Here is a 15053-nt window from a genome sequence, read left to right on the forward strand (position 1 = left end):
ACATGCCATCGTGCATAATTTATATTGCATACCACAAATGGCTTAGAATTGTTTATACACGCATTAGACATATTCTCTTTCTGATATTCAGATTTTCATTTAATGAGCCCCAGTGAAAATTAAACTTTGTTTTAACAATATCAAGTAAGAATGACAATAATTCTAATTTTTTTCAGAAGATTGTATCTTGTAAAAACTAGTTGCAACATGATTTGTTTATAATAATCATGCAATCATACATAACATATGCCGATAATATAGTTAGTATATACAGTGGCTTGCAAAAGTATTCGGCCCCCTTGAACTTTTCCACATTTTGTCACATTACAGCCACAAACATGAATCAATTTTATTGGAATTCCAGGTGAAAGACCAATACAAAGTGGTGTACACGTGAGAATTGGAACGAAAATCATACATGATTCCAAACATTTTTTACAAATAAATAACTGCAAAGTGGGGTGTGCGTAATTATTCAGCCCCCTGAGTCAATACTTTGTAGAACCAACTTTTGCTGCAATTACAGCTGCCAGTCTTTTAGGGTATGTCTCTACCAGCTTTGCACATCTACAGACTGAAATCCTTGCCCATTCTTCTTTGCAAAACAGCTCCAGCTCAGTCAGATTAGATGGACAGCGTTTGTGAACAGCAGTTTTCAGATCTTGCCACAGATTCTCGATTGGATTTAGACACCAGACAGGTCAGGGATAAAGTTATTGAGAAATTTAAAGCAGGCTTAGGCTACAAAAGATTTCCCAAGCCTTGAACATCCCACGGAGCACTGTTCAAGCCATCATTCAGAAATGGAAGGAGTATGGCACAACTGTAAACCTACCAAGACAAGGCCGTCCACCTAAACTCACAGGCCGAACAAGGAGAGCGCTGATCAGAAATGCAGCCAAGAGGCCCATGGTGACTCTGGACGAGCTGCAGAGATCTACAGCTCAGGTGGGGGAATCTGTCCATAGGACAACTATTAGTCGTGCACTGCACAAAGTTGGCCTTTATGGAAGAGTGGCACGAAGAAAGCCATTGTTAACAGAAAACCATAAGAAGTCCCGTTTGCAGTTTGCCACAAGCCATGTGGGGGACACAGCAAACATGTGGAAGAAGGTGCTCTGGTCAGATGAGACCAAAATTGAATTTTTCGGCCAAAATGCAAAACGCTATGTGTGGCGGAAAACTAACACTGCACATCACTCTGAACACACCATCCCCACTGTCAAATATGGTGGTGGCAGCATCATGCTCTGGGGTGCTTCTCTTCAGCAGGGACAGGAAGCTGGTCAGAGTTGATGGGAAGATGGATGGAGCCAAATACAGGGCCATCTTGGAAGAAAACCTCTTGGAGTCTGCAAAAGACTTGAGACTGGGGCGGAGGTTCACCTTCCAGCAGGACAACGACCCTAAACATAAAGCCAGGGCAACAATGGAATGGTTTAAAACAAAACCTATCCATGTGTTAGAATGGCTTAGTCAAAGTCCAGATCTAAATCCAATCGAGAATCTGTGGCAAGATCTGAAAACTGCTGTTCACAAACGCTGTCCATCTAATCTGACTGAGCTGGAGCTGTTTTGCAAAGAAGAATGGGCAAGGATTTCAGTCTCTAGATGTGCAAAGCTGGTAGAGACATACCCTAAAAAGACTGGCAGCTGTAATTGCAGCAAAAGGTGGTTCTACAAAGTATTGACTCAGGGGCTGAATAATTACGCACACCCCACTTTGCAGTTATTTATTTGTAAAAATGTTTGGAATCATGTATGATTTTCGTTCCACTTCTCACGTGTACACCACTTTGTATTGGTCTTTCACGTGGAGTTCCAATAAAATTGATTCATGTTTGTGGCTGCAATGTGACAAAATGTGGAAAAGTTCAAGGGGGCCGAATACTTTTGCAAGCCACTGTAAGTTAATTTTTCCTTACAGCACAGTCATTAGGCCTAAAAATTCAAGGCATGTTTTCATTTCCTGATTTGAATAATATTACAGTACTCTGCCTTTGTTTTGTTTTTTTTATAATATTTGAAAGCAAACAAAAAAATTACCTCAGTAAATAAGAAGTGTGACTGTTGGGGCTGCTGGGTGTGATATACAATGTAGTCTCCCAGTGAACTGTGCATTGCATCTTTAACATATTCCTGTAATAAACACTCTCGTTCCTCATCAGGAAGTTTGGATTTTTCCAAACGAACCACTGAGTCCAGAGTGGCACAGTTGAGCAGAATGCCTTTGGCTTTCTTCAAAATGGCCTGAGCATCCGTTTCAGTACTCTGACTCTCTGTTACTTGCATGATCACAGAGGAACAAGTGTCTGAGTGGTAGCCGATGAACACATCACTTGGATCATACTTCTTTTCTGAGCAGCAACTACTTAAGGAGACAAATTTATTGACCCATTCCTCCAGTTGTCTGGCAATAACCTTCTGTTCCTCTGTGAGGACAGTGTTGATGTCAAGGTAGTGTTTCTCCAACCTGTTAATCAGTGGTATTGGAAACTGCTCATAAACCACTTCCTTTTCTTCAATGATGATGAGCCTGAAGTTTTGGTGAACTCTGCATTTCACACGATGTGTTCCTAATCCAAGGTCAACATAATTTTGACCTCCGAGCGTCACATAGTACTGATTTAAAGCGTCATACAGACTTTCATACAGATTTTGAAGGTTGAGAAGCACAACTGTCTGTCCTGTCTCCATGCACACCTTGACACGATTTATGTTCCTGCAAATCTGTGTGTATTCCTGATCCTTTGGGAAACTCGACCCAAAGATTATCTCTGGGTGGATGTGATGAGAGAAAAATTTCTCCTGTAGAATCTGAAGAGCAGCAAAGTTTTTTGTGAGGAGTAAAAGGTAACGACTTTCCTCCATTTGAGAAGCTGGAGAGATGCTTTGCTCAACCATATCAATAGTTGGGATTCTGGCATTGGAAAAGTAATCTCTGAGTTCTTTGCTGAATATGTCAATTACATCAACATCATCTTTTCCACTGAAGTTTCGCAGGACTGCTCCGGTGATTTGATCTGCTTTAGGAGGTTCATTAGATGTTTTGGTAATTGAAAATAACATTTTTATCAGACTGTAGAAGTCTCGCAGACCAAAAAATCCTTTGCTTTTATCGCATACTGTCATATATGCTTTTGCAAAAGGTTGGAACAGGTTTTTGATCTTTTCAAGAACATGTTGATCAGATGAGCAGATTCCACTGGCACTTTTGATGAGCTCTTGCTTATTTAAATCTCCACGGGACACAAAAATTCCACGATTCATCTTGGCAGGGTCCAGTGCCCAGTTGGAAATTCCAATGAACCCAACCCTTTTATGAGGTTTTGGCTCATCATCAACACAGCCCTCTTCCAGTAATGGGTGCAGTGCTTTCAGTGGCATTTTCGGGGAATCCTCAGCCAATCCAATCTCATCAAGAACAACTACTGAGATATATTCATCCAGGTTTTTGCTTTCTTGAAAGCGGGCACATTGCTTGAATGTGTTGATGATTCCTTCAGGAGTTGAATGAGGGCTACACTGGAAAGACACCAGATGTATTTGCTTCAGCTTCTTGTAGAGGTCAGAATGTGATGTAGGACCTTGCATTGCATCTGCAACTAGAGTTTTAGATAGTGATTTGGAGCTTCCTGGTTTCCCAACAATAAACAGGGGGATTCTCAGCTCAATGCAGACCACCATCATGAAAAAGTTTTCTTTTAAAGCCTCATTTCTGGCTATTGTCTCAGCCATGGGAACACCATTGAGCAGGAGGTCCTGCATGAGTTGAATTTCTTGCTGTATGCTTTGCGGTGTATACTCAACAGGAAGAATTTGGCTGATAGTTTTCAGATATTTTTCTTTGCTCTCCAAACAGGACTGATAGCACACTCCAGTAGCCATCAAGAGTGACCAGATTACTCTGTTACTAGCAGGTAGTTTGTTTTGTTTTCTCTGTGATTGCTGCTGTAAAAAGGCTTTTAGAGCTTCAGCAAACATTGGGTGATTTTTGTGGAACCACAGAAATACTTGCATGCAACGTTCAACATCTCTCAAGCTGACAAAACTGCATTCATTTTTCCTCTCTCTCATGAACTTTTGTGATGATAGTAACACTTTAATTATTGTTGTGATATTGTCATTCTCAGCTGAACTGGCTATTACCTGTCTTTGCACTATTTGTTTGACGTACATTTGCTCTGTTGTGTCATTGAGTTGTCCAAAATCCCAAACAAGAGATATCATGCTGGGTGGTAACACATGAACACGATACACAAGCTGGCGGAGAGGGACAGAGCCGAGTCTGTCTTCAGTCTCCTCAGCCCGAACCCGGTAGCCCAGTCCTGAAGCTTCCAGCCGCTTGATCATTGTGTCTGTATGTTTTCTGTAAGGGTTGCAGGCCGCAATGACCTGTAAGCCTGTATTAGAGACGAGCTCTTCTCCTTGCACTGAATTATCACAAAGGACCTCCTTGATGCTACTGATGGCTTCTGTAGTGTTTGCCTCATCAAAGAAAAGAACTGAGTCAAGATCATGATTCTCTTTATTGGTCCTTGCAACAGTTTCAGCTTCCTTCACTTTCTCATAAATCATTTCTGACGTAGTTCCTCCATGAACCTTGACCAGTTTCATGTTTTCTGCTGGTGCTCCACATCTTCTTAGTTCGCACATAAATTTTATCAGCCTCGTTTTGCCAGATCCTGTCTCCCCCATTATGATGACAGGAATGCCACACCTGAATCTCATATGAATTGCCATCATTTTGAGGATATTGTCGGTGGTCAGTTCATATGTTACATCGGGATCTGTTGGCCACTTGATGCCAAGCACACTGCACAGATGCTCAATCTTGTCAGCTCTAGGAAGCTGATCAAAGTCTGTATTAAAAGGAACTCTCTGAAGTTTTAAGCCATTGTACAGCTGTCGAGTCATGATGTTTTCCTTTATCACTTCTTCTGTCAAAGGATTTACTGCATCAAACCCTTCCTGCCCATTGGGCCTAAGGTGAAATCCAATGAATGTCATGGACATGTGGTCATCATTAAAAAAGATGTATGGATGTGGCTCTGATTCCCACCTTTTTCTAATGAGGAATGGGGCTAAATCTTTTTCTTTTAGTCCACTGATGTCAACGTGTTGCCTCCCTGGGCTCTGGTCAGTGATGCATAGTGATGGTGTTGCAAAGTCTTTGGACATCAAGATCATGAACTCAACCACAAAGTTTTTGAACCCACAAAGAGTGTCTCCAACCAACTCAAATTTGCAGAAATCTGAATTCTCACAGTCTTTCAACTGAAGATTAAGAAACCACACAAAGTTACGCAGCTCTGCCCATGATGGATCTATTATACCACAATAGATTAAGAGTATCTGAAGACACTTTGCATGAGTCCCTTCAATGCCTCGGTAAGTGAAGGTGTCAAGATTGCTACTGTTGTGAAAACGTGTGAGGTACTGGTATGGTCTTTGATAAGCTTCACTCCTGAAACATTCATCATCCATGAGGGGGTCATCACAGTCCATGTCTGGATTTTCTTCTTTTTGCATTTCCAAAGCCATAACCTTTTTTGGTGAATGACAAATCACCTTTGGGAAAACATCTGTGAAAGCAAAGTTTTCTTTTCGTCCCTAAAAGTATAAAAAATAAAGTTTAGAACAGCAAGTCTATGCTCAAACTTGTTTACAAGAAAAATAATGCCTTGCTCACCTACAAGCTAGAAACTATAAATTCCTAGCAGGTGTATCATATTTTATCTTATATTTTGCCAGCTATAATTGTTCCTTCCTATAGCTGAAACTGAATAAGGAGATTCAGGCACAATGTTGTTAATTGTTTTGGTACCTGAGAATCCACTTAACCATCTTTCACAGGACAAGGACACACCAATAAAAACAACGAATGAGAAATAAATAGTGTAGTTGGATTTCTTAAGATAAGCACAAAAAGTAACATTTTCACTTACCAAACTGTTGATCTGATCATTTGACTCTAGTAATTCAATGATATACAAGTGGTTCTGTCTGCAGAGCCACATCTGTCCATCTGAATCCATCAGGTACCGCAAAAAGAGAAGCTTGAATATAAATTCATTCAATCCCTTTTGTACCTGGAAATCAGGTATTAAAAATGTGTTACTCAGTAACAAAAATTATGACCCGAAAAGATTAATAATAAATAAAGATATAATTGCACTTTCACTATGGTAACATAAAAATAATAACTTACAGAGGATGTGACATCAAAGTGAAACACCTTAATATCTTTTTGTTTTGGTGTGTCATACAAAAACTGGAGAATCTTGTGGTCATCAACTTCATGTTCAGTTAGTCTGATACACTTCTTAAATACACTTCCTTGTTCAACGCATTTCTCGAGTTTTTCACACAATCTTTGGACATACAAGGATTTGCCTAAAATGATAGAATAACATTCTGTTGATTTACAGAAATCATAGCATCAAAAATAACAAAGGCATTACAGGTGATCTGATCATAACAGATTTGATAATCTGAATTTGCAATCTATATATAACTGACACAAAGAGAAATTTTACATAGGGACGTTATTTTTTTTAATGTACAACTCACCTACTCCTGCCCGACTGGAAGCAACAATACCCAGAGAATGGCCACCTTTGAACATAGCATTCTTGTAATCTGAGATGACGGTGTAATGCTGGGACAAATACTGTTGAATCCTTTTCAGTGGCTCTTGTGGCACAAAGTCTGTTTTGTATTGACTGAATGCATTAGGAATGTAAGTGTGTTCCCTGTCAGAGCTGCAAAAGATCACTAGCCTGTAATCCTTTTTATGGGAATGCAGTTTGTGAAAACACTTTTCCATTGCACAGCTAACATCATAGGAAAGCTGGTCTGCCCACAGCATTGTGTAAATCTTCTGGCCAGTGTCACCTGATGTGAGGCATCTTCTCAGGAAAAGCTCTACTTGTTCATAAGATGTTGAAGGGGAACACAAAAGCACTTCATCATAAGTTGGCAGTGACCCGTAGTAGTCATTCATATACAAGCAGATACTTGAAGTGAGGACCTCATCATGTGGGCAGATTATGAGATTAGGTTGTTTTGACTTTAGGCCTTTTGGAAACTTCCTTCTGAGTGAATGGTCTTTCATCTTTGAGAGTACCGGTTCGTCTTCCAATTCATTCTGATCTAGGTTTTCTGTCATCATCTGCAAGAGACCTCCTAAACTCCTAATGTCTAATAGGTCATGGAAAAATATTTTGTTGTTCTTTATGTAGTCATTCCACAACTTCTCCAATTCTTTCAAACCAACAGGCTTGTCTGCCTCATCTGGTGAGTCACTGTCGTGTGCAAAATGACCATCGCTGGGTGACGATGGCTCCTTTTTGCCAGGCTTATAGTGGTTAAGAAACCTTTTCCAAGTACCCCAGACATCTGATGTTGTGCAGTTTGGTTTGATAAAAGAAAGCATCGTCAGTGCTTTGTCATCAATTTCTGCATTCATGTTTGCTGGAGTCACAACACTGCACAAGTAGAATATTTGTTCTGCTGTGAAATAGTTTAAATAGTAGTTATCATTTCTTTGACTGTCCATGAAGGTTCGCCATTCATGAAGAAATGTCTCCATGGTTTTGGATAACGATGTAAGTTGTTCAACTAAACTTCCATTTACTTGGAAGCCACACAAGGTCTTGCAAAACTTGATTTCCATAGTGATACATGGGTCACTGTGAGTTGTAAAAATCTTAATTTCCCAACATCTGAAAAGTGGATTCCCTGCAACGTAAAGGTCTACAAATGCTTTGGCAAGTCTTTGGATGTTCTCAAACACCTGAATATGAAGAGGAAATGAGATTACACATGATATCAAAGTTATATATTAATATGTTTAAGCATTGCATTAATGGATGAACTAAAAAAATATTTTATTAAAAAAAAAAAATCACACCTCAATGAAGCGCTCCACTTCACTCTGATTTTTTTGTTTTTTTCCAGACATAAGCATAAGCTTATTTTGTAGCTCTATCAGGTCCTCGAAGGTATATGTCACATATTCCTCATGTCCACCTTTAATTTGTAGTGTCAGAGAATTCTCTAAATCAACCTATAAAGGAAAATGTCAAAAACAATAACTGCAGTCATGAATTTAAGACCTCAACCCAAAAGTATGATCCCATATACATACAATACCAGTCAAAGGTTTGGACACACTTTCTCATTTAATGGTTTTTCTTTCTTTTTTTTTTGTAGATAGATACCAAAGACATCAAATATATATAGCAAGATCTATTGGATTATGCAGCAAAGAAAAAAATTGATAAATTCATCAAAATATGTTTTATATTTTAGATTTGTCAAAGGAGCCACAGTTTGCTTTGTTGACAGTGCTGCAAACCCCTGGCCTTCTCTCAGTGAGGTTCTCTGATGTAGTCACCTGAAATAATTTTCACTTCACAGGTATGCCTTGTCAGGGTTTACTTGTGGAATTTCTTGCCTTCCTAATGGTGTTGGGACCATCAGTTGTGTTGTGCAGAAGTCAGGTTGGTATACAGCTGACAGCCCTATTTGACAACTGTTAAAATTCATATCACGGCAAGAACCAATCAGTAAAGTAAAGTAAAGTAAAGAGAAATGGCAGTCCATCATTACTTTGAGAAATGTGGGTATCTGACAAAGATGGCAGCTTGAAAAGTTGCTCCGCAACCTGTACACTGAAAATAGCTACAGTGATAGAATGCACTGTTTTGTTTTGTTTTTTTGTTTTTTTGTTTTTGCATAGTGTGCTTTGGTTTATGTTAAGTGAAGCATTTTTAAACGACTGGCTCTCATAAATCAATGCGGAATCGGCAAACAAGAAAGGTGTAGTGTGCTAAAGATCCTCCACCTAATTTCAAATGGTATTACTGGGTGATGAATCTGAAACAGCTCAGAGCTTGGTACTAGTGCACCAGACAAACCCATTTGGTCCGAAATAGAGACAGAAGCAAATGTTGGTATCTCTCCTTGGCTGAAGTTGTTTGGTACCAGTCACAAACCTAACCATCCTATAATTGCAACTGCAAAAACATGATGGTGTAAATTACACAGGGCAGCTCGTTGGAACTTGATTAAGTCACCTTTAGCACCTTTGTCAAACAATAAAATAATTTGAATTGGTGGGCACCAGTCGACTGGCCATAGTGGCATAAGGCAGGCATCCTATATATTTTTCATTTGTTTGATGGTAAAACCAAACGTTTCCTAAGCTTTAATTAGATTGTTGAGTTACATAGTTTACATTGGGCTCAAGATCTGGCAGAGTACATATCTTGAGCTGAATGGGTATCATGTCATGTGAGGTTTATTTAGTTAAAGATAGTTTACAGGTGGCACTGAACACCGCAACAACTGCACAAATGAAATTTGATACCTATGGACAATGGCTGGAGATGTGATGGCCAGGGTGCCTCAATTCTACATATTCTCTGGAGCTGTCCAGCACTTCAGGACTGGTGGAAAAACATTACCGAGGTCATCTTCATTGTTGTGAAAAGAAAATTTTTCAATCTCACCAAAACTGTCCATGCTTGGTTCAACCACAGAACTTTGTGATTGTGACTTTTCCCTCCATAATAAGAGATCCTCAATAAGAGATCATCCTGGCCCTTACCACAGCTAAACGGATTTTCCTAAGACACTGGCAGAAAAGACGCCCCCTCACTATGAAGAATGGCATCTCACAAAAAAGTTAGTTATGGTTTATTAGATAAATTTCATCAATATAACTTTATCTGGACTCCTTTTACCAGTTGGCTCCCTCCCACTTGATGTACAGGTGTATGTAACTGAGGAGTGGTTGGTGTGGGGCTTGGTGTGTGTAAAACAGAGTATGGCAAGTGTTATTATTTTGCTTTGTTCACAACTAAAACTTTCAATAAAAATATTCATTATAAAAACAAGGAATAAAGGTCAGTCAGTTTGGAAAATTCTTTGAATGTGTCCCCAGGTGCAGTCACAAAAACCATCAAGTGCTAGAACGAAACTGGCTCACATGAGGACCACCACAGGAAAGGAAGACCAAGAGTCACCTCTGCTGCTGAGAATAAATTCATCGGAGTCACCAGACTCAGAAATCACAAGTTAACAGCACATCAGATTAGAGTCCAGACAAATGCCACACAGAGTTCCAGTAGCAGACACATCTCTATATCAGCTCTTCAGATGGACTGCGTGCATCAGACCTTTATTTTAAAGGCCTGATAATAGCTGCTAAGAAACCACGACTAAGGAAAAGCAACAACCGGGAGAGATTTGTTTGGGCCAAGAAACACAAGGAATGGACATTAGACCAGTGGAAATCTTTGGTCTGATGAGTTGAAATTTGAGATCTTTAGTTCGACTCATCATGTCTTTGCACGACGCAGAAAAGGTGAACAGATGCTCTCTACATGCATGGTTCCTACTTTAAAACATGGAGGAGGAGTTATGATGGTGTTGGGTGCTTTGCTGTAATACTGTTGGGGATTTACTCAAAATTGAAGGCACACTGAATCAGCATGGCTACCACAGCATCCTCCAGCAACATGTCATCCCATCAGGTTTATGTTGACTTGGACCATCATTTATTTTTCAACAGGACAATGACCTCAAACACACCTCTAGGCTCTGTAAGGGCTATTTGACCAAGAAGGAAAGTGATGGAGTGCTGTGCCAGATGGTTTGACCTCCGCAGTCACCTGACCTAAACCCAGTGGAGATGGATTGGGATGAGATTGGCGGCAGAGTGAAGGCAAAGGGGCCACTAAGTGCTCAGCATCTCTGGGAACTCCGTCAAGACTGTTGAAAAACCATTTCTGGTGACGACCTCATGAAGCTCATTGAGAGAATGCCAAGAGTGTGCAAAGCAGTAATCAACGCAAAGAGTGGCTATTTTGAAGAATCTAAAGAATCATAAAAGGTCGTTAATTTACAAAACTATAAATAAACCTTTCTGTATGACATTTTGACAAGAGCAACATAAAATGTATGTAGCAGCATAAAGCTATTTCTGCAGTTTTTAATGTGATTCGTTTGTTTACCTTTTTCTGGTTTTGAGCCTTGATGATATAGACACCCCTCTCGTTGATAGATTTAGCCAGAGACAGTGAAGAAAATTCCACGGATCCATGGCTCTCTTTAACAGTCTTCAACCATTCCAGATGACGTGCAGTATCACACTTATATGAGAAATCAAACAAAAAAGACTTAATGCAATTCAGAGTTGAACAAAGTAATCACATTTTTTTTTATTTTTACAAAAACCTGAAGGAGTACATGCTATACTGTTTCAAAAGGTCACGCATCACACATTATAATTTTGTTTTGCAGATTTTTTTAAATGTTTGAATTATTTTTTTGTGTTCTGTCTTCCAGTGATTTATTTTAAGAAGACTTCCATAAACACATATGGTGGGATGTGATCTGCTGTTCCACTGTAGATGAGGAGTGGCGCAGTGGGTTTAGGGGGCAGTGTCAGGTAGACTGGCGCGCAGCTGTAGCCAACCTGGTAGTCATGCTCTCCTGTTTTAGGAAGTTTTGGGACCAGAGAGGGAAAAACTGAGCAGGAAACAAAGAAGCTGGAAAGCTACACAAGCATTCAAGAGAAAAATATTGTAAATAAATCATCACTGTCCTATTGTGTACATGTGGGGTCCTTTTGTCACAGTGGTACCGGGTCATTCTTGATGTCACAGGCCGAGAACCACCTGGCAGCACAACTGGGCAAACCAGTGGAGCAGCCAGAAGTGGTAGCAGAGAGTTGGTTGGTACCATGCCCAATAAGGGGACTCCTGAGATCCACTCCAGATGTACCAACTGGGGAGCAGCTGATATGACCACAGGCCGCTAACTCTCTGTTCACTGGCTCTCTGCAGGTTACAGAAGTAGAAGTACTGAAGGTGCAGGTGGCCAGGACAAACGAGAAAAACTGCCTTTACCATTCTGTACAGTTTGTACCAATTTGTCACACTGGGGCTTGTCCGGAGCCCCATTTACCAGCGCCTCATGGTCAGGGTGCTGCATCCATACGTTGCATGTGCTGCTGCCTGCTTGGATGATGTTATCATCCATAGTGACTGAGTGGCTGGTGGTTTTCCGTCCCTGCCTGTGTTTACCCAGATTCACCCTGGGACGGAGCCTTTTCCTCTCTCACCCACCTGCTGCTCATCAGCAGCAATCAGCGTGGCTGCATTTATTCCAGCATGGCCATCTTTTCTTTGCTAGTCCGTCAGCTACCTACGGTGACAACATAGCCTCAGCTCTTTGCTCCTCCACTGTGTACTTACCTCTTCTGCTTGCGTCTGCAGGTGGCTTTGCTTGCACTCTACCCCTCGTCACTGTTTGCAGTCTTATTCCGGCCTCTCATTTACCTTCACTAGAAAATACAGATTTCCCTCACCTCACCTGACTGGCCTCCTGCTCAATTTGGATTTACTAGCACTTCAGGTCAGGAAGGAAAACTCCATCATTCATCAGCCTGCCACTCACTCTGCCAACCCCCGAAAAAGCCTGAATCCGCTCCTCTCACAAGCAAGCTTACCCAACTCACTAGCTTCATCAACTTCACTTTCCATAGCACTTGCTGATTTTACCGCCAGTCAAATTCTCCCCTCTTATATTACAGAGCCTCACCCCTGTGTGTCACATGCAGAGAAACAAAAAAAGATGAAAAAAGAAGAAAAACCAGACAGTGCAGGTCAGTCTGTTGCCTGACGAGGCACAGCTGTACCAACTTTGAACTTCAATCCCCTAGACCTCTTGGCTGCCATTGTGGAGGAGTGCTGTGTATGCGTAGTGCACATCCATCGTTGTTGACAGCTATTGCCAGGAGTTACAGACTACTACTGGTCTGCTGGAAGCACATCCCACCATACTAAAACTGTTATGGGAGTTTTTGTTTCCCCATATCACCAAAGTGCTTGCTCATAGGGGGTCATATGATTGCTGGGTTTTTCTCTGTATGTATTATTGTAGGGTCCACCTTACAATATAAAGCACCCTAGGTGACTGTTGTTTTGATTTGGTGTTGTATAAATAAAACTGAATTGAAATTGAACTGAATTAATTGAAACAAAACTCAAATGACAACCAAAAGCTTATAACAGTGGTCCCCAACCTTTTTTGCCTCACGGACCGGTTTATGCCCGACAATATTTTCACGGACCGGCCTTTAAGGTGTCATGGATGAATACAACAAAATAAAACTAGTACCGGTACCGAAAAAAAGAAGATTTATTCATAACACACGTGAAAAGACCCAGGAAAACCGAGTTAACGATAAAAACGATAACAAAACAACGCTGAAAACTGATAAAAACCCTGAAAACCATACATTTCACACCTGAGCCTCAACTCTCGCGGCCCGGTACCAAACGACTCACGGACCGAGGCCCGGGGGTTTTGGATCGCTGGCTTATAACTCAAAATGTGACAATCTTACCAGCTTCTTGGGTAGCTCTCTGTCATTATCAAGTGCCTTCCACAGCTTTGACAAGGAATCTTTGAACTTATTGAAATCAGAGTCCCTCTTGAGTTCATAAAGCATGGATGAGTAACCAAGCACAGCATCGTGAAAACAGGCCACTCGATCGATATCCATGTCATTTTCTCCAGCAGAGATTGATGCCAGGTCAACAAAAACTTTCAGCTCATTGATATCTGTAATAACAAGTTTCTTTTAGCTGTTATGAAATGCTGTGTTTCATTTTTTAAGACAAACAACAGAATTCACTGTACCTTTAAGTTCATTTTTAGCCCACTCAACAAACTCTTGCCTCTGGCTGAGTACTTGAAGACATTTCTTGCGGTCATCTGTAAGGTCTTTCAGGATATCTTTTGCACGTATGAGTTTGTTACTTACGCAGTTCAGTTTGTTTTTCTTTAAGTTGCATTCATTCTGAAAAATATAAATTCATTTGTACAGAAAATATCTAGGCCCAGTATTAATGATATTAATATCATTCATATATCTTAATTATTTCACACATATGTCATTTTCAACTCGTAGTTTTTTTAGATTTCATTTTTTCATTAGCAAACAAGACCAAAGTAGTCTTCACTGTTAAAAGATTGGAATTTACCTAGCAATGCCATATTATATACAATGCGCAGTGACAATTAATTTTATACAATATTCTTCTATTCTAAATTAATCACAAGATCCTAAATTGCCTTGAAAAGGTGTTAGTGGTCACAATTTTAGAATTTTAATATTATACAAAAACAATCGGAGTAAATACAAATGTAGCTTTTAAGTGTGACAAATGTGCAAAGAACTAAGAAATGGCAAAGGGAGCAAAACAAACAAACAAACACTTAAAAAAACAACAACACACACACACACACACAATTTGATTTAGATATAGATTGGCAGGTGTAAAACATACCATTTGAACCAATGTGTCCACTATACTGAAATCTCCTTCTGGACACAGCATGTTTTTTAAATCCATGATGATTTTGGAAGATTCCATTGTCAGATGAACATCTTGGTACTCCTGAATTTGTTTAATCCTTCCTGTGATCCATTTTCTGTCATCCGATGGGTCTACTCTCCACATGTCTAAGTCTTTTTTCAAGTTTTCATACCTTCCATTATAGACGTCAAAGAAGCTGTCTACTTCCTCTAGAAGAAGTTCCCCACTCTTAAGATTTTCATGAAGCCTTTTGTAGTTGGTGTAGCAGGTCTGGAATATTTTATCGTAGACCTCCTCAAGACTATAGACTTCATTTCTATCACAATGTTCAGTGTTATCTGTATCTGCTTGGTCTTTTGACACCTCCAACACTTGGTTGGTCCAGCACTTTTTGAAGATCATGCTGTCTTTAATGGCATGCAGTTCTAAAGCCATTTGGCGGGGTGCTCCACACAAGTTGAAATAAGTGACATTTACAGTTGTAGGAGAGGTCAGTCCATCAAGAGTATAAACCTTCATAAATTCATTCAGATTCATGGTCTCAATGTTCTGCTCAAACTCTTTATCCAACCCACTGAAGTCAACTGTAGATGAGATGTGGAAAAGCTGTTACTATATATATGTTTGTGAATATAAAGCTCCAATAATTACTTC

At 40.1% G+C, this 15053-nt stretch overlaps 1 protein-coding gene across 1 annotated transcript in view; it reads right to left on the reverse strand.

Annotated features, from left to right (window-relative positions):
• Nucleotides 1-14834, reverse strand: part of LOC116318261 (E3 ubiquitin-protein ligase rnf213-alpha-like) — a 47475-nt gene extending 32641 nt beyond the window's left edge. The window contains 9 exon segments of the mRNA XM_039598456.1: nt 2047-5613; nt 5949-6092; nt 6212-6396; nt 6574-7798; nt 7916-8071; nt 11025-11162; nt 13424-13641; nt 13720-13879; nt 14370-14834. Of these exon segments, the coding sequence (XP_039454390.1) occupies nt 2047-5613; nt 5949-6092; nt 6212-6396; nt 6574-7798; nt 7916-8071; nt 11025-11162; nt 13424-13641; nt 13720-13879; nt 14370-14834 (6258 nt within the window).
• Nucleotides 14835-15053: the final 219 nt, after the last annotated feature.

The sequence above is a fragment of the Oreochromis aureus genome, linkage group 15 (assembly GCF_013358895.1).
Source record: "Oreochromis aureus strain Israel breed Guangdong linkage group 15, ZZ_aureus, whole genome shotgun sequence".
NCBI classification, from domain to species: domain Eukaryota; kingdom Metazoa; phylum Chordata; class Actinopteri; order Cichliformes; family Cichlidae; genus Oreochromis; species Oreochromis aureus.